Below are 24,035 nucleotides of genomic sequence, written 5' to 3' on the forward strand. Positions count from 1 at the left end.
AGATAAAAAAAGGTTTGATGTTTCATAAGTTACTCTTTCCCCAGTTTTACATCTTTTATGCATGGAGGGAGATCTTTTATACCTGAGATCCGGAAACGTAATTTCATTTTTCTTATTGTTTCAATTTAAAACATACAAATCAATAGCAACATGTTCTTGTAATATGTTACAAGTATATGTGATTGTTACATGAGACTTCATATTGTAGCTTCTTGTTTTTTTGCAATATTCTTGTCCAAGAGATCAGTGGTGTTTCCGATAAAACATCTTCATTCTTTCATTTAAAAGTTACTAATGTGTTAATTATTGTGTTGAAACAATATGTCACAAATCTGTCTGCCCTGTTCTAGATGAAAGAAGAAATTCAGACATATCTCCAGAGATTAAAATGGTTCCCTGAAAGCTTAAGGCAATCCAAGAACCAAGAACAGGCAGCAAGTCTCCCAATTACCAGGACTCAAACCACCACCCCTCAGCTCAGTGTGGGTACTTCTGTACCTCTGCCCTCTTCTTCTGTTTGTTCTTTATCTTCAGGTATTAAACCTGCACTTTTGCACCCTTTTTTGTTTGTTTATTCATTTTATCTTTATTTCTTTCCCATTAGAAAAATTTTACTTTTTAGCATGTTAGCTTCTCTGTGCATGGCCATCTTACAGTTGTTCTCAACTTTCCTTATTTTCCCTCTCTCCTTCCCTTTTTGCTACAATTTTCATAGATTGTTTGAACATATAATAATACTATACTGTTTTAGGGAAATGGAATAATTTGGCATAAATATCAGAAGAGACAGTGTAAGTTGATTTCACCTTTACCAAGAAGATCCACAATAGGAAAGAGTAACCAGAACCTTGTGGTAACCAGGATTTTTTTTGTTATATGATACAGAGCAGCTAACACTAATTTACAGTTTAAAAAGAGGTATTACCACAGATGTGTATGTATAACTGTGAAAAGTTCTTAAATAATATAATCCAGATTTGGCAAAAAATGTTTTGTTCATTTGGCTTTGATGAAATTAGGTTGATGTAAAAGGATTTCTAAGCCTTAAATAAAAAATAAAAAATTTGAAATCATAAATGATAAGCAATAGCAAATCCTTTGTGGAAGTTTATTAGGTAGTGTATTTTATTCATTAGATGAAATTTAACATCAAAATCGTATATATGTAATTTCAGGGGACTACATTCTGTTACTTATTTTTCCTAGTTCTGAATACATTTCTATTTGCTTAGTAACAAATAACATAGGATATACTTCTGATTCTGAATTACTTAACCTCACTGAAATCCATTCCTTTTCTAGGTTCTTGTTAGCATTTTGTATTAGAAGTTTTCACATCAAAGTGATATTCTTAATTTTTATCTAAATTTTAGGTCATCAATCAACAATCGAACTCACAAAACAAGACCTTTACAATCTCTCAAAAGTTCACAACAGAAGGTATGTACTGTTAATGTATGCATATACTTATAGTGTTAATGTTATTCTTGATATATGGTAGTAAGCTAACTTATCTAAGTTTGTACTGTTTTTTTTACTACAAACACAATACCATTTGTAGACACAACAGTTTAGTAAATTCACAAAAGACATCAATAATCTTCATATGTAAAAGTAAACAGTATTGTGCCTATCAAACCATAAATAACTAAGCATTCTTTATCGTGCTATAAATAAACTACTAACACTGAAGCAATTATTCATTTCAGCTCAAATGTCATTGCTATTAATATCACTGTCACCACTTAGCAGATTAACTTGTCTGCATATTAAATTCATTGTGAAAATAGGATCTGTTTGAGGTCACACACCCAGTAATACACCTAGAAAATTGTTTACTCACCTTTACTACTACAATAATTACCAAATTTCCTGTCAAGCAGCCCTATAAAAAAAATGAGAAGGACTTTGTTCTCTTATTAGCTTTTGTTTTTAATCCTAATAGGTTTTCCTTTTGCAATAAACTGGTTTTGAATTTAAGCCTTATTACCTAATGTCTTCACTCTGTATTGTTAGGGTTAAATGCTTATTGGTTGCAATATTCTCTCTAAACAACCTGGCAGATACCATATACCATAAACACCAGGCTGTTCACAAATTAATCAGTTAATAATAACTGTGTGGAAGATGTGAGCCTACAATTTGAAGAGTAACATGTACAAATATAAGTTAGAAATACAGGTGCCAACCATTCGTTAAAACATTTGGTTTTTGTGAGTAAAAAGCTCCTAGATATTGTGGAAACCTAAACTGCCCATGAACAGAGAAGTCATTATTACAGGAATTTGTAGTCTGCCTGACACAAAGATAAAATAATGTGAAGATTGATGGGAAGTACTAAAACCAAAACTTTGGGTCATTTATATTGTAGTCCAAAATCTCAAAATTTCAACTTATTAATACCCATGTAATCTGGTGATATAAGCAGAAGGTAATTGAAAGGTTTTGAAGATCTAATTTTTTTTTTACTTTAAGCATCCAGTCCATGATGGAGGTAAAACAGAAGACATGCAATTTCAAAGTGTTGCCCTTCACTGTAATAATTGATATTTTCCTATCAAATTATATGATCAATCTAACCATATAAGCAGGTAGTGCTGTTTTACCTACTTCATCAGTCAAACTTGGAGATATGTACATTGTTTAGTTTGATGTATATAATACCATTTTAAACTACACACATCTGTCAATTATAGAAATGTGTGAGTTTTGTAGTATGATATAGATACTGTTTTCAGTAGCCTTCAACAGTCAAAGATGGAAATCATGATTGTTTTTACTATACTGTAGATAATATCATTTTCAATTACCCACATCAACCAAATGTAGAAGTATATGAATTATATAGTAGAATGCTAGAGATGTAATTAAAATAAAATTAAAAGAAAAAAAAAACTATGTGATAGGAATTAAGTTCATTTTTTCAGCTTGTTTCAAATCCAGAGAGTGACATAAGAGCAGTTGGAGAAATATTCAACCAGCAAAGAAGAGGAAAAAAATTATGACCCTTTGTCAACATATTTGCAGAGGAAACTGAAAGAATTATTTAAAAAAGTGGTGAATGAGCATGAAACAGCTGTGAAAATAATATAGTTAGAAAATTCACCTGAGATAAAAAAAATTACAAAACTAGGTACATCAGTTTAATATTTTGAAAACAACTAGCTCTGAAGATTACTAAAGTCAGGTTTCACCCATTTCAACATATAAAAACCCCTGTATAACTGGGAATTTTGCATAAAGGCAGATAATATTTGGACATCCTTTCTCCTTGGACAATACAAGCACAATGATTACTCCAACCAACATAAACTTCACAGTAGTCACTAATGTCCATTTTCTTCAGACAGTTCAGTCACAACAATGATTCCAGCCGGCCGTGCAACAGTCACAGATAACTATTTTCTTCACACAGTGTAATCATAGTTGTAACTCCAAGTGTGAATATCCTTTATAATCACAGCAATTATTGATGCTACCATGTACCAAATCGCAAGTAATATAGTTACAACAGGTTTATACTATTTACTTAAGGGTTTTTATCATAATACATCAGCTTTAGTCACAACTTCTGCAATTCTTACACATCTATGGTTGTACTTATTGATACAAAAGTTACAATGTGTATTTTCTGTGGTTGTGACATTAAGTAAATTATTACACATGCACACAAATATACTTATAACTATACAAATGCTATATATATTTATGGATTGCTAATGCAAACGTATACCAAACTGCATGAAGTTTTATTGACAATTATTAAAACATTTTACATTTACGTTGAATGTATTCATCTTTGTGCCTGATCATATATGTGTGTGGCATGATAGTCAGGGAGGAATGTATAAATATTGTATTCACATATAATTTTAATCAGTTTTATTATCTTATCTCAGATAGCTACTGTTCCTGGTACAGAGGTAAAATGTGTTTAATTTGCATTATACTGTTTTGGGTATATTTATCTTAAACTTTTAATTCTTTGGCTTTCTACAACTTCTAGATAGAAATGTGTATGGCTCCTACAGCATATGAGCAATCTTTTGACAAAGTTTTCAATGAGTTTGATCATTTGGCTCAACAAAAGTAAAGGAATTTTACTGAGATTTTTCAACTGATGAAATAACACTAGCTGAAGCTAGCTTTAAAAAGAGTTTATAATAATGTTCTCTTTAACTCTTTTTTAATTCTTGATAAAAAGATAACATTAATGGCTCGTAAGTTGTAGATTTTGAAACTTATTGGTGATTGTTCACATCAGGTCAGTTCATCCATATTTATCTTTTAGTAGATCATCCAACTACCACAATCAACCAAGAAGATAAAATTCTGGGGAAAAGAGGACCTGCTACTGGATCTCTTCAAAAGAAAGAATTTCGAGGTCATGCTCAATTACCAAAAGCAGAATTGTCATCCACTGCTCCTAGAAGTGGAAATAACTCTGGTCATTCAGCTTCTTATGGTTTTACAGCCAATTCTTTGATTGGAGCATGGCATTATTCCTTGCAAGACAGGCATAAACATTTACAACAACACCATTATTCCAATTCATCTGATAAATACAGTGCTTATTCTGAACACATCTATGAATCTATTGATAATGACACACTATCATCTCTCTATGGTGATTATCGTCATTACCCTCAAGCTGGTCATCATGGCACTCATTCAGACTTCTATGGAGAACACTCAGATCATAGTCAACACTCATCTTCCAGTGGGTATGACCAGCACCCTTTGTTGGTTTCTTCTCATACACGAATGTATCAGCGTACTCCTTTGGTCCAGTCTGTTTATGGAGTAAATGTACCACAAAAAAATTTTTCTCTTACTTCAACCCCAGAATTGCCATGGCAAAACAGAGAAAATAGAGCTTATGGAAGTTATTTTAAAAAGATGAATTGTGATAGGCTATCTAGTGCTAAATCTTACAACTCTCAGAGTCCTACTACACATTTAAACTCAGATGTTCCTCTTGAAAAGCTGCAGCTACATGCAGATCAAGAACATAGTGAATGGACAACAGCTACTCCTGACTTACTTCATGTTCATCCAGATAATGTTGTTATGGCAGTGCTGGAGGGTGAAAAGGTGGTAAGTCGCCTACACCTAGACTCTCTAGTGGATCAAGGAAATGAAATTCCACAGAATCTAAGCACTTACTGCTGAGTGTTAATATTTTACAATAACCAAGATATAATTTTTTTGTTCATAAACTCCTCCTAAAGCAAAACATAGGTGGTGTTTTATAATATATGAACATTTGAAAAAGACTTTTCCAGTTTATAACTCTCTCTCTCAGCCTAAGTAAGTTTATGCTTATCTCCAGTTGACTCTGGCAGTCCTCCTAGTCACTATATCCTCGTCCATGTCTTTTCATAATCAAAGAATTAGGCTGTATATTTCACAAAAGTGAAAGCTTAATGTCAGCTGAACAGATAGTTTAATCTGGAATTTTGTTCTGAAGAATGTGAATTGTGATATTCTAAAAAAAAATCAATCATTGTATAGATTGAAACTGATTATAGTAGGATTGTCTATTTCTGCATCCTAAGAGTGTGGCCAAGCCAGAGACTATATTAGAGCATGATCATCAGTCATTATTCATGTTTTACAGTGATTATGGCAGTATGAGTTAGTTAATAATAAATGTACTTAAGTGTTTATTGATGTCTATAAACAGCTGTGAATGTGTGTGCAAAAACAGTGCAAGCAATTGAGCTTGTAATTAAACTTTGTATTACTTAGATGCTTGGAGAGATGTTTTAAAACATTATCATTCCCAACAGTTGTTACTCTTTTTCAACATCTAAAGAAAGATTTTGATCATTTACAGATTGTTTGTTTGCATCATTACAAATTCATGACCTATATTAGATTTTGGGTTTTCACTCATGGTTGATGACAAAATACAGTTTGCATATACAGTTTTGCTCTGGTTTATTTTCACCAAGTTTAGCATATACACAGCTTTACTCTAGTTTATTTTCACCAAGTAAAGTGTGTATAAATTAATCTCTAAGAGAAACATATCCAACAATAAAGTCACCTCATGAAATTTGGCTTTGTAAGTCTTTTTACTTGTGCCTACTAAATAAGGGTTATTAATGGTGGAGAATGGCAGCACTCGTATCCCTTAAACTAAGTGAGTAGGCCATGATAAATAGTTTAAACCTTTCTAACTTGTTTCTTTGATTTGAACTTTGGAAAAAAATTAGTAGAAACTGAAAAACTATTAAACTACATTAAGTTATTATGTAAATATGATCATATTTTGATAAAATGATTTCAAAAATATATCTTAAACTTACAATAATTTAAATTTTCCATTTCAATGTAACTGAACTTAATTCACTAAAATATTTTTAGATTTGTAAATATACAATTGTTTGAACTAGTATAGTAGTTCCTGATTCAGTTGTGTATTTGAAACCAGTTTTCCAAGATTAAGAATCATAATTTATTAGATATCAGAAAAAATATAATATGTGATTAAAATATACAAAGTTAAGTACTCAGAAATATTGCATTAAGAAAACAAACTTCTTTTATTAAAAGCAATCTCTTCTTGAGAATTTTGTTTCCTTTTATAGAACAGGGTGCAAAGAGGTTTTTGAGAATACTTATTTTGTGTCCATTTTACTATTGAATAAGCATTAAAAAAATTATTGCCTCCTCAGTAGCTTAATGGTAATCTGGGACCATTTAACACCAGAAATCTGGTTTTGATACTTGCAATTGGCAGAACACAGATAATGTATTGTGTAGCTCAGTTAAAACAACAAAAAAGGATTATGTTAACAGTGCATCAGCTGAGATAAAGTTTTTGCTTTTATGTGCTTGGCTTTAGAATTGAACATGAACATCACAACACCTCGTTTTTTAAGTGAGAGATTACAAAAATTATGAGCACGTTTGAGTTCAATCTTGAGTGTCAGTAACCATGTAGCTAAACTGAGTTTAGAGCATTAAACATACCACATGCAAACAAGTTTGAGGTTAAGAGCTGAGCATTGATAAACAATAAAAGTGGTTTTGGAACTGAACGTTAACAGTGAGGTAGCTAGAGAGTCAGATGTAAACTTTTAAAGAGTTAATAGATGATAGTTGTATAGTAAGAACTATTATGGCTTTAGGATTGAAAGTGAAAATATGATAAAGCAATGTTAATGTTGTGAATTGAAACCTATCATATTTATGAAAAAAAAAGTAAACTAAAATACTTGAATTAACCATGTAAACTGATTTATTATGAATAATTGAATGAAATATAAAATTAGTGATACATTTCTTTTAAAACATTAAAACATAGGGAAAAATGAATCACTGTGTTGTATTATAGGTAAGTATGTATGAAAAGGGAAAAACCATAATAACTCACCAGTATTGATGACAAAGAACTGGAATATGTGATTAGAAAAAAATGTTAGCTTAACCAGGCACTTAAAAAATTACTAATTTAGTGTATACAATTTCAACTTGTGAAAAATCATAGTTTTTATTTTCTTTCTAGAGTTTTATCGCTTGATAAAATACCATTGCTTACGATAATGATCAACAGAAGGTATACATACATAATCCACAAGTATGGATATTTAGTATTTAAAAAGAAACTTGCGAGGAGGCATTAATGAGGTTTGTATGACATCTTGTTGGTATTGATAAAGAATCTTGTGTGCTTACAAGTTCTTTACCATTCGAAATTCATTATTATTCACTAAAGGTGTTGTTTTTAAATGTGTAATTATGGAGAAAGGAAACGGATCGTATTAAAATGTAAATTTGCCACGGGATTTATTTACAATTTTGTTGAAATTTATACTTGATAATTAATTACCTTTGCTTTCTGTTTTGTTCACCTTAAGTGTGAAACCACAGTGTTATAGGTTTCCACATCCATGTGCCACCATACTTAGAAGAATAAAATATGACGTAATATGTACATGTGTGTGGTGTGTATGTACGTACGTGTGTGTGTGTGTATCTTGAGAATGTATTTATATAGTAATTTCTACATTTTCAAACTGGATAACTAATGGTATTAGAATGCAGTAAAAGAAAAAATAAGCAGACTGTCATGTCACGAAGAAATACTTTTGTACATGCTCTTTTTTGTTGAAAATAATTATGATTTTGTGGTCCTAGCATTGTTATACTTTGGTTCTAAGTTATGTAAGTGTCATTTTTACGAGCATCGTAAGGACTACAATACCAGTGTTTTACATAGAGCCAGTTGTGATAACCTTGTGCTGCTAGACATTGTCCGTATATAGTTTACTATGTGCCAAAATTAAGCTTTAGCATATACAGTGAATAAAAACTTCGTTGAAAAAACACTTTTTTGCCTCAATATATGCTGTAATTTAGTTGTCGAGTTGCGTTCTTCAGTCGAAATTTTTCATTATCACAAAAATAATGCATAAGATAACTAATTAGTTCTTTAATTATATCCACTAACAGCTGAGTAAAACATCAGCTAAAAAACATAAGCTTTCATACTGAATTTAATCGACAACTGAACCTAGAACAGTTACGTGAAAAACATTAGTGAGAAACAGATCATCCTTGGCCAAACTACCTTTAGATATCCAACTAAATTTAGACTACAGTTACTAAGTCATTGTTACTTACGTGAAACTTGTTTTCTAAACAAAATATTTTGACAGTCTGCTCTTCATCAATTGAACAAAATGTGTAGCAAAATACCCTTTAATTACTTACAACTACAAATACTCCAAGTTGATGTGCTTAAAAATTGTGTAAAGTAACCGTTGTATAGAGTCGCTTTTTTATTACATATCTATATACGTATTATTCACATAAGAACAAAGTAACGAAATAACTAAATAAAATGTTACATGCAGTTCTTGTTTTAAGCATCACAATTATTGTTCATTTGACATTGTAGGAAAAGCAACAAAAGGCCTTCATATATATTTTTTCTCCGTTAACTATTTTAGTGCCACGTGTACAAAATGATATCTCGGAATGGGAGGCTTATTTGTAGAGACAATTTTTTTTTCAGATATTTAATTATTTATTTGAAATTTGCAATGTTTGCGAATATTGAAGAGAATTGCGTTTTCTACATGATGGTACATGGTACAAAATTCCAAACTCCCATTAAAACGCCTAATAGAGGAAAATGTACGTTTCCATTCCAATGAAAGAGCTAATTCGTTCTTTTTTAAGTTGAGGTTGCAGAGCCATGCTATATATACATAGTTTTGCAGCAATATTTCTCAAAATACTTCCGTTTGACATGCGTTAGTACGATTCCTCGATTTTAAAGATTTATTTGAACAAATAACGATTTATAATTTAAATATTACATAATTTTACTTCACTCTGGTTTTAAAACATAAGCTAAGATTCCAACCAAGAGAAATCCTTTATTTATAACATTTTGTTTTGTTTAATTGCACAATAAGCTATTTTCTCTATATCTATCATAGATATTGAGTTACAAATTTTGCCTCTATAAATTACATGATTGGTACCGAATAATCTTGGAAATTCTGCGTCATCTACACGTAAAGTAAGTTGAATGCACTCATTAATATTCGATTAAAAATTGATAAAAACATCGACATTTAAGTCTTAAATTACTTTATTAAAAATTAATATATCAATGAAGTAAGAAATAGAATAATACATTTAGATGAAACTTAACATTAGAGTTTCAAATACTTTAGTACAGGCTAAGGCTGACTCAAATCGTCATTCACTGTCTTTAATCTGTATAAAAGAAAATACAAATTCACTTAAAACTACAGTTCTGCTTGTTTAATAGCAGTGACATTTCAGTCATAACATAGTAAGTGAAGTAACGAAAAACACCACCAAATGCATTTGTTTGTAAAAGTGTTGAAAGTGTATATGAGATATTTAGAAACATTTTCACATAAGAATTCCTTATGAAATAATGACGGAAGCCCTTACACGCACAAATATTTCGAATTTTCTAAAAGAATCAATTAATGTTACTCCTGAGGTAAATCAGCAGTTTATGGATTCACAATAGTAAAATCCAAAGTTCGATTCTTAGTGGTGGACAGAATGCATATGAATTCCTTGTTATTTTGTCATAATACAAACAAACAACTGTATATTATTCATCTAAAGTGGTGCTTCTTGTTGACAAACTGAAGAAATGTATTTTCAAACAGAATTACACAGTATCTTATTTCATCTATAAAACTAGTTATGTATAATTATATTAGTAGAAGTTCTTTAATGTTGTTTTAAAATTTCATAAACAAAACAAAATATGCAACAAAGCATGTAAATCCAGCATTTATAAAACTTAACTAATTCAGTGATACTATTTACTCAAATTCAACTCCATCGTGTATCTTTCATTAATAAATACATATAAATAAATCAAAGCGATTTCAGTTGATACTAGCCGGTTGTAGTCTAGCAAAATTCTCTTACTATGAACACCAGGACCCATGGCTCGGATCCCGTTACCGCAAAAACGTGCTCCGTATTTTCATGGAATGAATATGCCTTAACAGTAACGGCTAAAGTCGAATATTTAGTTAGACAAGAGTAAGCTAACACCTTGTGATGGAAGTTATTGACTAGTTGTCGTTCCTCTAGTCTATTAATTTAAAATTATGAATAGTTAGGTTCTGACGGCTCTTGTGTAACTTTGCACGAAAATCATAAATAGGCAATCTGTTAATTAATTGATTAATATTAATAATATTTGATAACGTCAAATGAAACACGTCTTTCACATCAATGGATTTACAGTTCATAGTGTTAGTAATAAAAGTAAGAAAAGATAGATACACAAAATATGCAACTAAATGCTCCTATGAAACATTTGGAAAACATTATCACATTCTTACTATTATTTAGAATAAATTAATTTTTCTAACATTTAGTGTCAAAGTTTAAATTTTTAATTTGAAATAATGAAAATAGATAGAAAATATTCTACATAAACCTAATATAAAAATAATATTTAATTTTTGTTAGTTATTATAAATAAAAATATAAAACTGAATTAGAAAATATATAAGATGGAAAATGTGAAAAAAAAAACAATTGTCATCAGAGTTAAGATTAGCCAATTAATCTTAAGTGAATAGATATTAAGCAATGTACTTATTCAAACCCCACAAACTAATAAACTAACATTTTTATTGTTTTATGTTGTTACTTTGAGTTTTATCTGAAATGTTATTTGTGATTTAAAGCAAAAGATGGCAGTAAATTCATCATTTAGGCATATTTGTGTGTGCATGTGTATTTTCTCATAGCAAAGCCACATCGGGCTATCTAATGAGTCCACGGAGGCAAAATAAAAAATAAAAGTTTGAGCAGATAATAGAAACATATATTTGAAGTGTGCAATTTTGGATTTTATAGATTTTTTATTTTTTTCTATTAAAAAAACTAATTATTAAATAGTTCTATGGGCTAAAGTCAATCAGTAAAACTATTTTAATTTAGCTAGGCTCATATTTAAATAATTTTCCAATATGTCTTAAATTTCGAAACTTTGTTAACTACCAACCCGCATTTTATATTCATTATGAGAAAGAAAATTTTTGAACAAAACATTTCAGGAAATTTCATATTTGCTATATAGTAGTAAGGATACGTGGTTTGGTTTTTGGAATTTCGCACAAAGCTACTCGAGGGCTATCTGTGCTAGCCGTCCCTAATTTAGCAGTGTAAGACTAGAGGGAGGCAGCTAGTCATCACCACCCACCGTCATCTCTTGGGCTACTCTTTTACCAACGAATAGTGGGATTGACCGTCACTTATAACGCCCCCACGGCTGGGAGGGCGAGCATGTTTGGCGCGACGCGGGCGAGTAAGGATACCAAGCTGATAGATGACCTATAATACACTGATGAAAGAAGCGCTCGTAGCGATTATTATTATAATAGCACCTATTCTGGTACAATGTATTACATATTACATTATTGTAGTTTACTATGAAATAAACAATAAAGTGATAGTAAATTATATAATAAAGTTCCTGATTGGTTTAAAAGTTGAAAGACAATTCTTACGTTAGTCTTTAAACTTTTGAGCAGAAAATTATTGGACATTATTGAGTAATTATAATTAATATAAAGCTAGTTGTATTGCTCAAGACTAAAATAATTTTAAAAAGTAATTTTAAATTGAAATAAGATGTCATATGTAGAAAACTGACTAGAAATATTAAATCAGCGAAATATAACATTTCCAATTTCAAGAGTTCCCTAACGTATCAGCAGTATGTTAATAAACTGACAAAGCTAAAATACAGCGTTAAATCCTCACGATAAACATAAGAGACAGTTTATAATGTAGCTTTGCGCAGAAACAAACAAACCAAATCAATTATCAGATACAAAGTTATTTATTAGCTCTATCCGGTGACAATTGTGTGATTGTAGAACCTAATCTAGTTCAATAATTCCATATACGTTGCTTATTATAGGTGAGAACAACGCTTCGAAGTGTAGCCTCTGTACCTGAGACATAGACGACGAGTTTTCTCTTTGTATCGAGAAGACTTGGGTCGTAGCCCAAGAGCTTGCGGTGGGTTGTGATGACTAGCTGCTTTCTCTCTAATCTTACACTGCTACAATAGGGACGGTTAGCGCAGATAGCCCTCGATCAACTTTGCGCGAAATTCAAAAGAAACCAAATCAAGACTTGGGTCAGATTCAACCCTTACTTAGTTACCATAGTAACACCATGTATCAATAATATTGTTTAAAATACTGCCCAAAGTCATCATAATAATTTATCTCTGGAATTTCCATTCATTAATTGTTACAGCAATATTTCTTCAAGTTAAAACTTATTTTAATATTTTATACATTGTGTATTTGTGGTTAAGCTCAAAACTATACAATGAACTATGTGAGTTCTGTTCACCACAGCAACTCTCAGCTTTACAACTGAGCCATTTGAGTAAGGTTCATATTTTAGTTAAACTGAATATTAATGCTTACACGATATTCAAGTAAAAGTTAAATAAAAACAATATTTTGATAAAGTAAATATATATATATATACCGATGTAGAATTATTTTTAAAAAATAGTCACTATTATTTTAATATGCTGTGGAAATGACACAGGCAATATAACTAGACGTTTCCAGTCATTATTAATTTGATAATAAACAGTTAACTTTTTTTTTAAGAGAATAAAAGTTAATTTTCATATAATGTATGATCCCACAAACCTAAAGCGCACAATACTATGCCATTCATTACACTGTAGGTGAAAGACTACCAGTACAGCATGTTTAACTTAGTGTGGAGTCACCTATTAATATTCCAAGGGAAAACTGAATTTCGTGTTTTAATTTCCCTGGAGAGGCTTGGCCTTAGCGTCCATATGTAGTAATTGGGTCCTTTTACTAAAATGTTTTATTTTTTATCAAAAAACTAAGAAAATAATTTTGTCACTATTTATGAAAATGTTTAAAACTTTTAATTATTAGATGAACACTTGGATAAATTGTTTAAGACCAAAAGTAGCCGTTGCAGTGTTTTATTCATCGTTTTAAATTTCCCAACAACGACTATTACGTTAATAAGTAACACAAACTACAAAAAAAAAAGTCAAATTCTTCAAATGCGATAAGTTGGCGTTAAATGTGAAAATGGGATTTTGTAATCGGTTAATTCACCCTTAAAAAAGTAAAAGTATTTTTGTGTCTACTGTGGATATTGGAGTTAGGTTTCAAACATTATAATTCTTTAGATTTACTTTTGACTCATTAGAATCCTGAATAAACGCACATTGTTGTCAAAAGATACGTTGGCTTTTACCAGTTCTTTATAATAAAACATTTTTATCATGTTGTAGTTGTTTATACTTTATTGTTATAGGTTGTTTATAAGCTGTTACTATTTGTTTATAAAAAAAATAACATTTTGTCATGTTGTAGTTGTTTATAATTTCTTTATTAACTTATATATTTTGTTTCCATGAAACGTATTTTAGTTAATTTTAGGCCGTGGCATAGCGACTCATGGAATGGTTGTGAGTTATTTTTCAAGTATAAGTCTTTAGCTCATAGCTTCGTCATATCTTGAGCGACTTAAGATCTAATTACAGTTTTGGATTCACGAACTCATATCCTTTCGATTGATGTGTATGATCACGCCTTAGGTTTCATGGAATAATTTAGTCTGATCGTAAAAGTTTTCAATTTGAGGATAGGCTGGTAAATATCATGAGTATTAAAACAGAATTCGGTGTACGCTCCATTCTAGATACTATTGGAACACACACAAAAAACCAAAAAAAGAAAAAATGGCTCATAGACAAATTTAATTCTACTCCTGCCTAAAGTAATTTTTAAGTACAACGGCTATTTAGCCTCTTCTTTTGATTTTTTAAGTGATCACCATAAGAATGAAACGATATTTGCTTCGTACCCGTCAAATGGTAGTATTCTAACAGAAAGAAACATTAACGTAATAAGTTAAACTATAGTATTGTAGGAGTTCTACAGAAAATCTGTTTCAATACCCGCTATAGCTAAATAGCAAGAGTACAGAGTTTTTTGTTTTGGTACTTATGTGTCTGATAACAAAGAAAAAATATCTGATAAATTTCAAGTTAATTCAAAAACACAAATTAAAGAAGCAGAGAAGAAAATAATGAGTTTAATTATTTAATCGTATTAGTCTATGTGACGGATTTGCTGTTACATATTTACTTTAATACTGACGTTTGTTTCAGTTAAATATATTTAGAAATGCATGTAACATTTACCTTTTAATCTGCATTGCGAAATTCCCGCCTATCCACTAAAGTCGTAGAAGATTCTCGAGCGTAACAATCAAGAATATGTGTATGTAAATACCTGTACACGTATATTGTTGGTTATAAAAGGTAGCCACCGCAACACACGAAGATACAATATATATTGTTGGCTTGCTACAGTTGGTATACTATAAACCTCAGAAGCTATAACTGTGACTAACACTCATTAATAGGAAAAGTATAGATATTTGACCAGGAATGTTTATAGATTTCGAAGATTAGAAACCGTTTAACTTCAGCGAATTAACATTGGACGCTACTATGTTTTTACTACAAAATTTGGAATGGCAAGCGCAGAAAGCTCTCGTGTAACTTTGTGCGAAATTAAAAAAAACAAATAAGTCCTCAACTTCAACAGTTAAGAAGTCAATGAGATCTATTTGTTTCACAGAAAAATATAGCCATTTTGTACCTTATTACTTGATAGAATAACAAATGATAAAAGTATTTCTCCAACTCCAATTTTTTTGTTTACTATTAAATTCGTGAAAGATTTATATGTATTATGTTATTGAATTTACAAACCGAAATGGGTAATACTTGAAACTCGAATGCCAGTAAATTCCTATTTTCCTTACGTAGTAGTCACATTTGTCACAGTCGCTAAACAAAAAGACAAAAACCGTCTTTAAATTATTATTATGCGCCCCAAAATATAAAATATTGTTTAATATTTAATAGGTAAGTAAAGTAGAAGTATTATTACAGAGGGTCGAGTTTTTATAGGCTACAACTACTTTTTAATGAGTTAGTAAGAATAATAATTTAGCAGTGAATGTTTCATTTTGTTATGGTTTTGAATTAAGCACAAAGCTACTCAATGGGCTATCTGTGCTCTGCCCACCACGGGTATCAAAACCCGGTTTTTAGCGTTGTAAGTCCGCAGACATACCGCTAAGCCACTGTGGGGCTTTTCGTTTTTACACGAAGATGTATGTTAGTGAAGAAAGGAAAGTAGGTAACGGATCATACATCACGTCTTACAGATAATTCTTTATTTTGTTTAAGATCAACATTTGTATAATCCTTCTCCGCTACTGTATATAATGAAATCGAAGTCTGATGGCAAGTTGGAGGGTGAATCTTGAAATTAAAAATCTGTTTTTTGAAGCCAGTTCTCTATTCAAGTATACTATAGATTACATATTTCAGAAACAAAAATATTATTAAAATGCATAGTTAGGTGTGATTTTTATTCACAATGTTATTATTTATTCTTTGTGATAAAATAACTTTTTCAAATGAAAAAATATTATTCAAACCAGTCAATGCTTCAACAAGGAATTATCTATTCTTTTTAAGTTGTATAAGTTTTGAATAAATCTCCCACTACTATTTTATAGAAGTAACAAAAAAGATAATTTTTAATATTAAAATAATTTGAAGTGATTCAACTTTCTCTCATATAGCAATCAACGTTGTGAATGATCAGATTAAGCCTTTCACTAGCAAAATGGCTAATACGATGAACTTATTCAGAGGCAAGAAGAGCCTTGTTTATTTTTTTGTAGATAATAATTTGCAATATTTATTATAAGGGATAATTATTCTTTCTGACAGTTAGGAAATTTCAATAAAATTGTTAAAGAAACTAAACAAGTAAAAGTTGTAAATCATTAATACCCATTAATCACTTTCTAAGTTACTGAATTATCCTCAATAATTTTGAGCTTATGATCTATTTTTGCAATAAATATTACAAAAACTCATACCTTTAAAAATCTCATATTATACATTATCCTAATCAGTCTGTGACCAAGTTTCTCATAAAATATCTTCGATATCAAAACATAAGTATTATCTATTTCAGTTGGATTCAGAAACCATATTTTTGGAGAACTGAAAATGTATCGTATTTATCTCCAAAAGACATTAATATTTTTGTTGCTGTTTGTCTAGAGCAGGGGTCGGCAACATACGGCCCGCTAGCCGAAATCATCTGACCCTCAGTCCCCAAACAAAATATCACATCTACCCGGCTCGCGGTGGTCCTAAAAAAGAATTCAAGTTTGAAACTCTTGTCTCAGGCCTGATTTCGAGTGACAAACAGCATCAAGTCTCACACTAATTGCTGTGTCCTTTAAGACACGAATATTATTTAAATAAAATAGACATTATTTATTGCTTATTGTGCTTTATTATTATTATTACCTTCATTTATTAACTATAGAGATTAATGTGGCTCTCCATCCACTCACAGACATGGCCCCTGTGCAGAAAGAGGTTGCCGACCCCTGGTCTAGAGCAAACCTTCTCTAGATTGTTAATGTCTTAAGTCCTCCAACTTACCTCTGACTCACCGGAAGATAACATTAGTAATATATTTACTATATGTACTATCTTCTATTTAGTTTTATCCAAAGGAATTGTTAGAAGAAACAAAATACACAATTTAAATTTAATTGCAGACGACAGTCAGTCTAGTAGTCTTATTTCCCATATAATAAATTAGAGTTAGACTCTAGTCCTAAAATTGTCTATTTTATAATGATTTTAATCTACAAGAAACTTAAATAATGATGTTTGATTATTATCATTATCTTCTTTTGTTTATAAGGTATTGTGTTTATTAATACTGCCTAACTTTCGATCAAAGCAAGCCATGTGCTTAAAGCGAAACTAAAAATGAACTTGGGAATCAATACATGAAATCAAATATACTTTTCAGCTTATAGATATTAAAATTCCTCTCGGCGGACTCAGTAGATAGCTCTATTTGGCTTTGCTCTAAGAAAACACACAAACACACATATAAATATTAAAATGCATTATTTCTTCAGTTGAGTGTCATCCTTGTTAACGATATTTTTTTTACAAAAATAGTCCTAATTATGCATAACGTCTGTAGTAAAAGTATAATAATCAGAAATAAAATAAAAAAGTAATAATATTCGCCACATTATACGGTCTAATCTAGCACTGTTAATGAAAGTAACAATAAATAGATAGTATAGCAGAGATGCCAACCATTACAATTTGAGCGTAATCATTACGATTTTGGTGTGTATATTACGACTATACGTCATACAGACAAATATTACGACTTGTTGCAACTCTCAAATTATTATATATTATATAGGCCTATACAATAAAGTGATAAATTGTTCCCACAGGGCTTGATATGGGTGAAAAAAAATTTTAGTGAGATACAAATAAATTTTGATAATAAATAAAAGACATAGCCAAATGCCTACTTGCGATAATCATATTTTGCTTGAAATAATAAAAAAATATTTGTATCTCCGACGTCTACTAATAGTTTGAGTGCGGTGCTTCTCCATACTGGGTACGTGCGGGAATCCATAGTTACGTCATCAGTGCTTGTCAGCCAATCAGCGCTTTCGTAGATGGGTATTTCTCGTTTTCTAAGCGGCATAGAAACACCAATGCGATCATTCACAAGATAGAAAAAAAGAGGCTTCGTTCACCAGATTGTCTTGTTTCTGGCAAATCTAAAAGGACTAAAACTGTGAATCAAAAATTTAGAAAAGAGTATAGTGCAAAATATCCAGTCATCGCATCAAAAGTCAGTGACAGTCATGAGTTTTGTATAGTTTGTCACATCGATTTTTCTGTGGTGCATGGCGGGATAAACGATCGTTCCAGAAATACAAAATCGGTATCTCATCAACAAAAGGCTGAGGCGAAGACAAAAACGATGCAGATAACGACATTTATGAGTAAGATATCAAAATATGAAATCATAAATGCAGAAGTGATGTTCATGCAATTCGTCATTTCTCATAATTTACCCCTAGCTGTAGCCGATCATGCAGGACATCTATTCAGAAAAAGTTCCCAGACTCTGATACAGCGAAAAAATATGGCTGTGCTAGGACCAAAACTGCAGCCATTGTACAAATGTTGGACTGTGAAAATGACAAAATGATTTCAAGCATACTTACTAACAGTGTTTACAGTTTAGCCACAGATGGATCCACAGACATGGATGACTCAAAACTGTATTCAATGGTTGTACAATATCTTGACCCTTTGCTTGGAAAAATTGTTTTTTTTTTCTCTTTTGACAATGGTGGGATGGAAAGAAGCTTCAACGGGAGAGAATATCTTCAAGCTTTTGAACCACTAACTGACAAAGAGGAAAATTCCATGGGAAAACTGTTTTAGTTTTTCTTCAGACAATACCTCAGTTATGTCTGGTATAGGTAAAGGTGTGATGGGACACATCTCAAAACGACAGCCTAGCATTTTTTTCATGGACTGTGCCTGTCACCTCATGAATATTGCTGCCCAGAAAGCTTCCACAGAACTGCCCTGCTCAGTTTCTGATATATTGATAGATATCTACTATTTTCTGGACAAAAGTGCTAGCAGAAAACAACATTTCAAAGAGTTTCAAGGATTGTATGACGAAGAAACAAGAAAAAATTCGACAACTTGTTAACACAAGATAGCTCTTACTTAGGGTGTACCTCAAAAGAATATTGGACATGTGGAAGCCATTGAAGAACTATTTTCACTGTGAAAAGGAAAAACAAGATTCAAAAGGACCTAAACGTGCAGCTCAGTCAGGCAGCAAGACTTTAACAGTAAGGATATCCTCTCAGCCACACAGGGACGCAGTCAAGACACCCTCCCAGCCACACAGGAACACAGCCAAAACATCCTCTCAACCACACAGGAACACAAGACAACAGTCTCCAAAAGCAGGCAAAAAAACATTTGATATAACTCAATATATGTCTAGGCAGTCTGATCTTGAACTAAAAGAAGAGACAATCAATGAAAAAAAGAAAAAAACGAAAGCTAGCAAGGAAGTAACCAAGAAAAGTTAAGCGCAAAGCAAGTTATATAAGTTAACAGTTTTCTTGGACAACAAAATGAACTTGTTATTTTGTCTTTCTCTTCAGTCTGCAATTCCTCTATTTGAGCAAGCCAATTTGATATTGCAAAGAGAAGGACCTTGTATACACATTATGCATAGAACTCTGATAACACAAGTTAAAAATATACTTGTCAGATACATCAAGCCAGAATATCTTGAAGGCAACATCACTGAACTTCACTACAATAATGAATCCTTACACAAATCTGATGAAGCAGTTTCTATTGGAAATGCTGCTAAGGAATACATTGTTAAATATGAAAAGGATCTGGACCTGATCAGCTTCTACACCAGTGCCAAGAAATAGTATATTGCAGCTACAAATTGCATGATGAAACATTTCCTTCTAAATGATAAACTTTTGATTCACGCAGAGGTTGCTGATCCAAAACTAAAAGTCAGCAAAGATTTCTCTTCTTTATGCTTCTTCACAGACGTGTATCCTGTCCTTATCAGTAGACATGAGCATGACACTATTGACAAGTTGGAAGGGCAATATTTGAACTATCAAATGGATACTTTCTCAGAAACTGTTCTTCAGTTGAATGTTGACAAGTTTTGGGTTCAGCTGTCTACAGTTAAGGATGGAAATGGCAACCAGAAGTATGACATTTTTTGTAGGGTTATGCTTGGAATTCTTACAATCTTCCATTCTAATGCTGACAGTGAAAGAATATTTAGTTTAGTGACTGAAAACAAAAGTTAGTTCAGACCAAACTTGAGCACCTCAGTTTTGAGCAGTATTATAACACACAAGATGTGTATGCAGTCAAATGGACAATGTTGTTATAACTCCCAACCATCCAGAGACATTCTCATGAGAGCAAAGGCTGCAACAGCTGCAAAATTATTACAATAAGTGTCATAAACATGATATAAACTAGTCCTTACACAAAGGCTTTTTCTGCTTACTGTTTGTGCATGTTCAATATTGTTTTACCAGTATGTTCGTTACTCTGAACTAAATAAAAGACATAATTTCAAAAGAATTTTTTAAATTTATTTATTAAATACGCAAAACACAGTTATAAATGAGCAAGCTATAGCAGTAATAAATAATAATAGATATATTATAATAATATAATAATAAACAGCTTAGAGACATTGGTCAGGCCTAGTAGCCGCAAATGATAAAGGGCTCTGTCTACAATCATTACGCTCTGTCATTTGAAATAGTTGGCATCTCTGGTATAGTACACCTAACTTATGGAACACAGAAGCACTAGTTGTGGGCTTGAACAACTGTCCTAGAATTAATACATATATTTACCAATGAAAACTCATTAATGTGTAGCCCTCAGTGTAGCTTTAGAGATGAGTGACACTTGTGAGTGTGACAAATTTTCGCTTCTTTCTTTATCGGGTTTTTGGACTTAAGAACCAGGGAGGACCAAGTTCACTTAGACCTCTTCCTCCTGTCAGTGCTATCAATTACTTTGCTGTATGATGTTGGTATTAAAACAACCTGCAGGTCGGAGGGTTTTGTACTTGCTCCTACCCCTTTCAGGGCTGTAAAACATCTCTTTTTTTCTTCACTACAGTAACAACTGGAGTTTATGAAGTGGATTAAAAGGTTTCTCTGGCAACTAGCAAAACCATAAAAAAATCCAGGTGGCAAGCCTACCAGTCTGTTTAAGTTAACTTGTATAATAATTAAATAGGAAACAATTAGTGTTACTAATTACTTATGCTACAACTTAAAAGTTGTTTGCAGTTTAATCAGTGCTTATACTTTTATAAGTTGTCATAATTGTCATGTACCAGGTAGCACAACCTTTTTTTACAAGTTATAATGATGATTTGTCCTCTAACATAAAAGTTATTGTGTGAAGAAGGAAGGTACACCTTTCAAAAAAACTCTCAGGTTATGGGACTTTTATCATTTATATCAAGACTCATTGAACCTATGTGTTTCTTCTGACATCATGAATTAATTAAATTAACTATAGTATTTTAAAATTATCAGCTTATCCATCAAAAGTAACAAATTTATTACAATACATGTATTGTTTAAACTACGTCGAGTTATTATCACTTTTTCGAAAAAGTGTTGCAAAAATATAAAAAAAACACTTTTAAAAAGTAATGCATGTCTGGGAAGCGGAAGAGGGAGTTTTATAAATGAACACGGGTAAGTTGTTCTTGTAGTAACTACCTGTGTTTTTCATTCTTCATTTATGGCTTTTCCTTTTGGGTTATTTTTCTATTGTTTACACTGTTGTGTACTTCTGTATTACTTCCTGCGTTAACAATCATATTTTTATATTTTTATGTTGTTTAAAATACCAAAGTAGGAAATTTGTTTTTGGTTCAAACTTGATTCTTCAAATGTCTGCCCGTTGCATTTCTTTCTTATATAGTTAGTGAAGCAAGTGAGTTTCTGATTGAAATGTTTTTTTTATCCTTACAATTACATCTTTGTTTTGTAAATTCTCTAGTTGTATTATATGTTTTGTAAGTTGTTAAATAATTTAGATTAAATCTCTTTGTTTGGTATTAAGCACAAAGCTACACAATGACTCAATGTTTTGCCCTTTATGACTATCGAGCCTACGGGTTTACTACTGTGCATTAGAGGGGAACATTCATTTATAAAAACAATTAATATAATATTTTAAGATTTCGAGTTTCTTTGTTTCTGTGACTAATTTTTGTTTTCTTCATAGAACATTTTGTAACTTCTTAATTTTTGAACACATTGGGTGAATTAATGATGATTTTCGATATATAAGTTATTAATAAACTATTTCTATGTGTTTAACTTTTAAAAATTCCTCAAAATCATTTTTGTTCAATTTATACATTTAACGTATTTCAAGAACTTTTCTTCTCAAAATACGAGAAAGAAATAATTTCAGTGCTGCATTTTGTATCGGCTTTAGAATTTGTGTTATGAACATCAGCTTTAATAGAAATTGTATATACTTTTCTCATTAAAGCTTAAATCCATAAGAAATATACAAATACACATATTTTAAACATGTTAAATATACATGACGTTACACAAGTAAATATAACTACCTGTGTACATATATGTATATAAAACATATGTTTAATAATTAAAATATTTATATACATATATCTCTTTCTTTTCATGTTTCCGAATCCCTAAAACATTATCATGTTTCAAGTACATAAGCTAACTATTATTTGTATTAAAATCAATAGGATTTCTTGAAATATGAAAATAAAAAGTAATCATTGGAATAAATTTAAAAATCCAAATTAAAACTACCATTTATATGTTGCTTGAGATAATTTTGTTTTGAGTAATAAATGTCGCAACAAACTTTTATGGGGTTGAAACTGACATAATCCTCTGCTTTCTTTTTCCATTAATGTAATTTCACATTGACAGATAATAGTTGTGAAAGCTAACAAAGGATGTAGTGCGTGCATAGCATTGTCAGATTAACAAAGCTTGTTTAAAGGTGGCGTACTTCCGTTTAATCCCAATCGTCTAATTATCCCTTCGACTGGCTGCCCAATTTTTCACTCAAAATTAAATTTCATTTATATCACGGCAAAAGTTCAAAATAATTGTGGAAAAGAAACAACGTGAATTATTAAATAGGTCAAAAAGAATTATATATTTCTCAGTTCCACAACCAAGATTTTTAAATAGCATTTCTTAAATATGTAATTTTATGGAAAGTTTTTATGACCCTTCTCTGACAACACGCATAAGAACGCTAGAGGTATGTAAACGACATTTTTTATTATTTTCCCCACCTCATTTCGTAAAGCATTTATTAATATTATTGTAGTCTATCTTATTATCTAAATATTGAGTTCTAGCAATATTTTGGCAGGCTTACCATATACAGTTTTATGTTATTTTATGTTTAATTACGTTGTTTTAGACGCATGTGTACATACACACAGTGGACAATAATTGTACTTAATTAGGAAATAGGTAGAAAATAATTAGGATTTACAATGTTTCAGTTATTATAAAATAAAAGCACTGCCATAAAACAATATGAAGTATCTACCCTACACAGTTTCTTTAAAATTCAAATTAATAATCTGATGGTCCACCCTATGGTCTGCAATGGAAATTAGTGCTAAATGAATACTTGGTAACGATGGCTTTACATCTTAACAGCCATGACGTTTTATTTCAATATAAAACATGGCCACCATGATCAAAAAGGTCAACCTGGCATCAATGTTATGCACTTAATTTCACGCACGGTTTTAGGTCAGATGATGAGATATCGTTGATACTCTTGTGATATAGTCATTTCAGAGACGTATGTATTGTTTAAGCTCACTTTACAGGAAGCTAGACTTCCTCGAATATCTCTCCCATATACTTCCATTGGTACTGAAAATCTGTGAACTCACAGTCGCCTCAGTCGATCAGTCCTGCCTTCTTCAAAG

General features: G+C 31.2%; 1 protein-coding gene across 6 annotated transcripts in view; it reads left to right on the forward strand.

Moving 5' to 3' along the window:
* Window positions 1–8,339, forward strand: part of LOC143244881 (latrophilin Cirl-like) — a 93,475-nt gene extending 85,136 nt beyond the window's left edge. For 3 of the 6 annotated variants that reach the window (XM_076490335.1, XM_076490337.1, XM_076490338.1), the window contains 3 exons: window positions 351–482; window positions 1,374–1,440; window positions 4,292–8,339. In XM_076490335.1, the coding sequence (XP_076346450.1) occupies window positions 351–482; window positions 1,374–1,440; window positions 4,292–5,172 (1,080 nt within the window). In that variant the 3' untranslated portion in view covers window positions 5,173–8,339. Of the gene's footprint in view, window positions 1–350; window positions 535–1,373; window positions 1,441–4,291 lie in introns of all 6 variants that reach the window. The other 3 variants (XM_076490336.1, XM_076490339.1, XM_076490340.1) reach the window with 3 other exon arrangements.
* Window positions 8,340–24,035: the final 15,696 nt, after the last annotated feature.

The sequence above is a fragment of the Tachypleus tridentatus genome, chromosome 2 (assembly GCF_004210375.1).
Source record: "Tachypleus tridentatus isolate NWPU-2018 chromosome 2, ASM421037v1, whole genome shotgun sequence".
Classification (NCBI taxonomy): domain Eukaryota; kingdom Metazoa; phylum Arthropoda; class Merostomata; order Xiphosura; family Limulidae; genus Tachypleus; species Tachypleus tridentatus.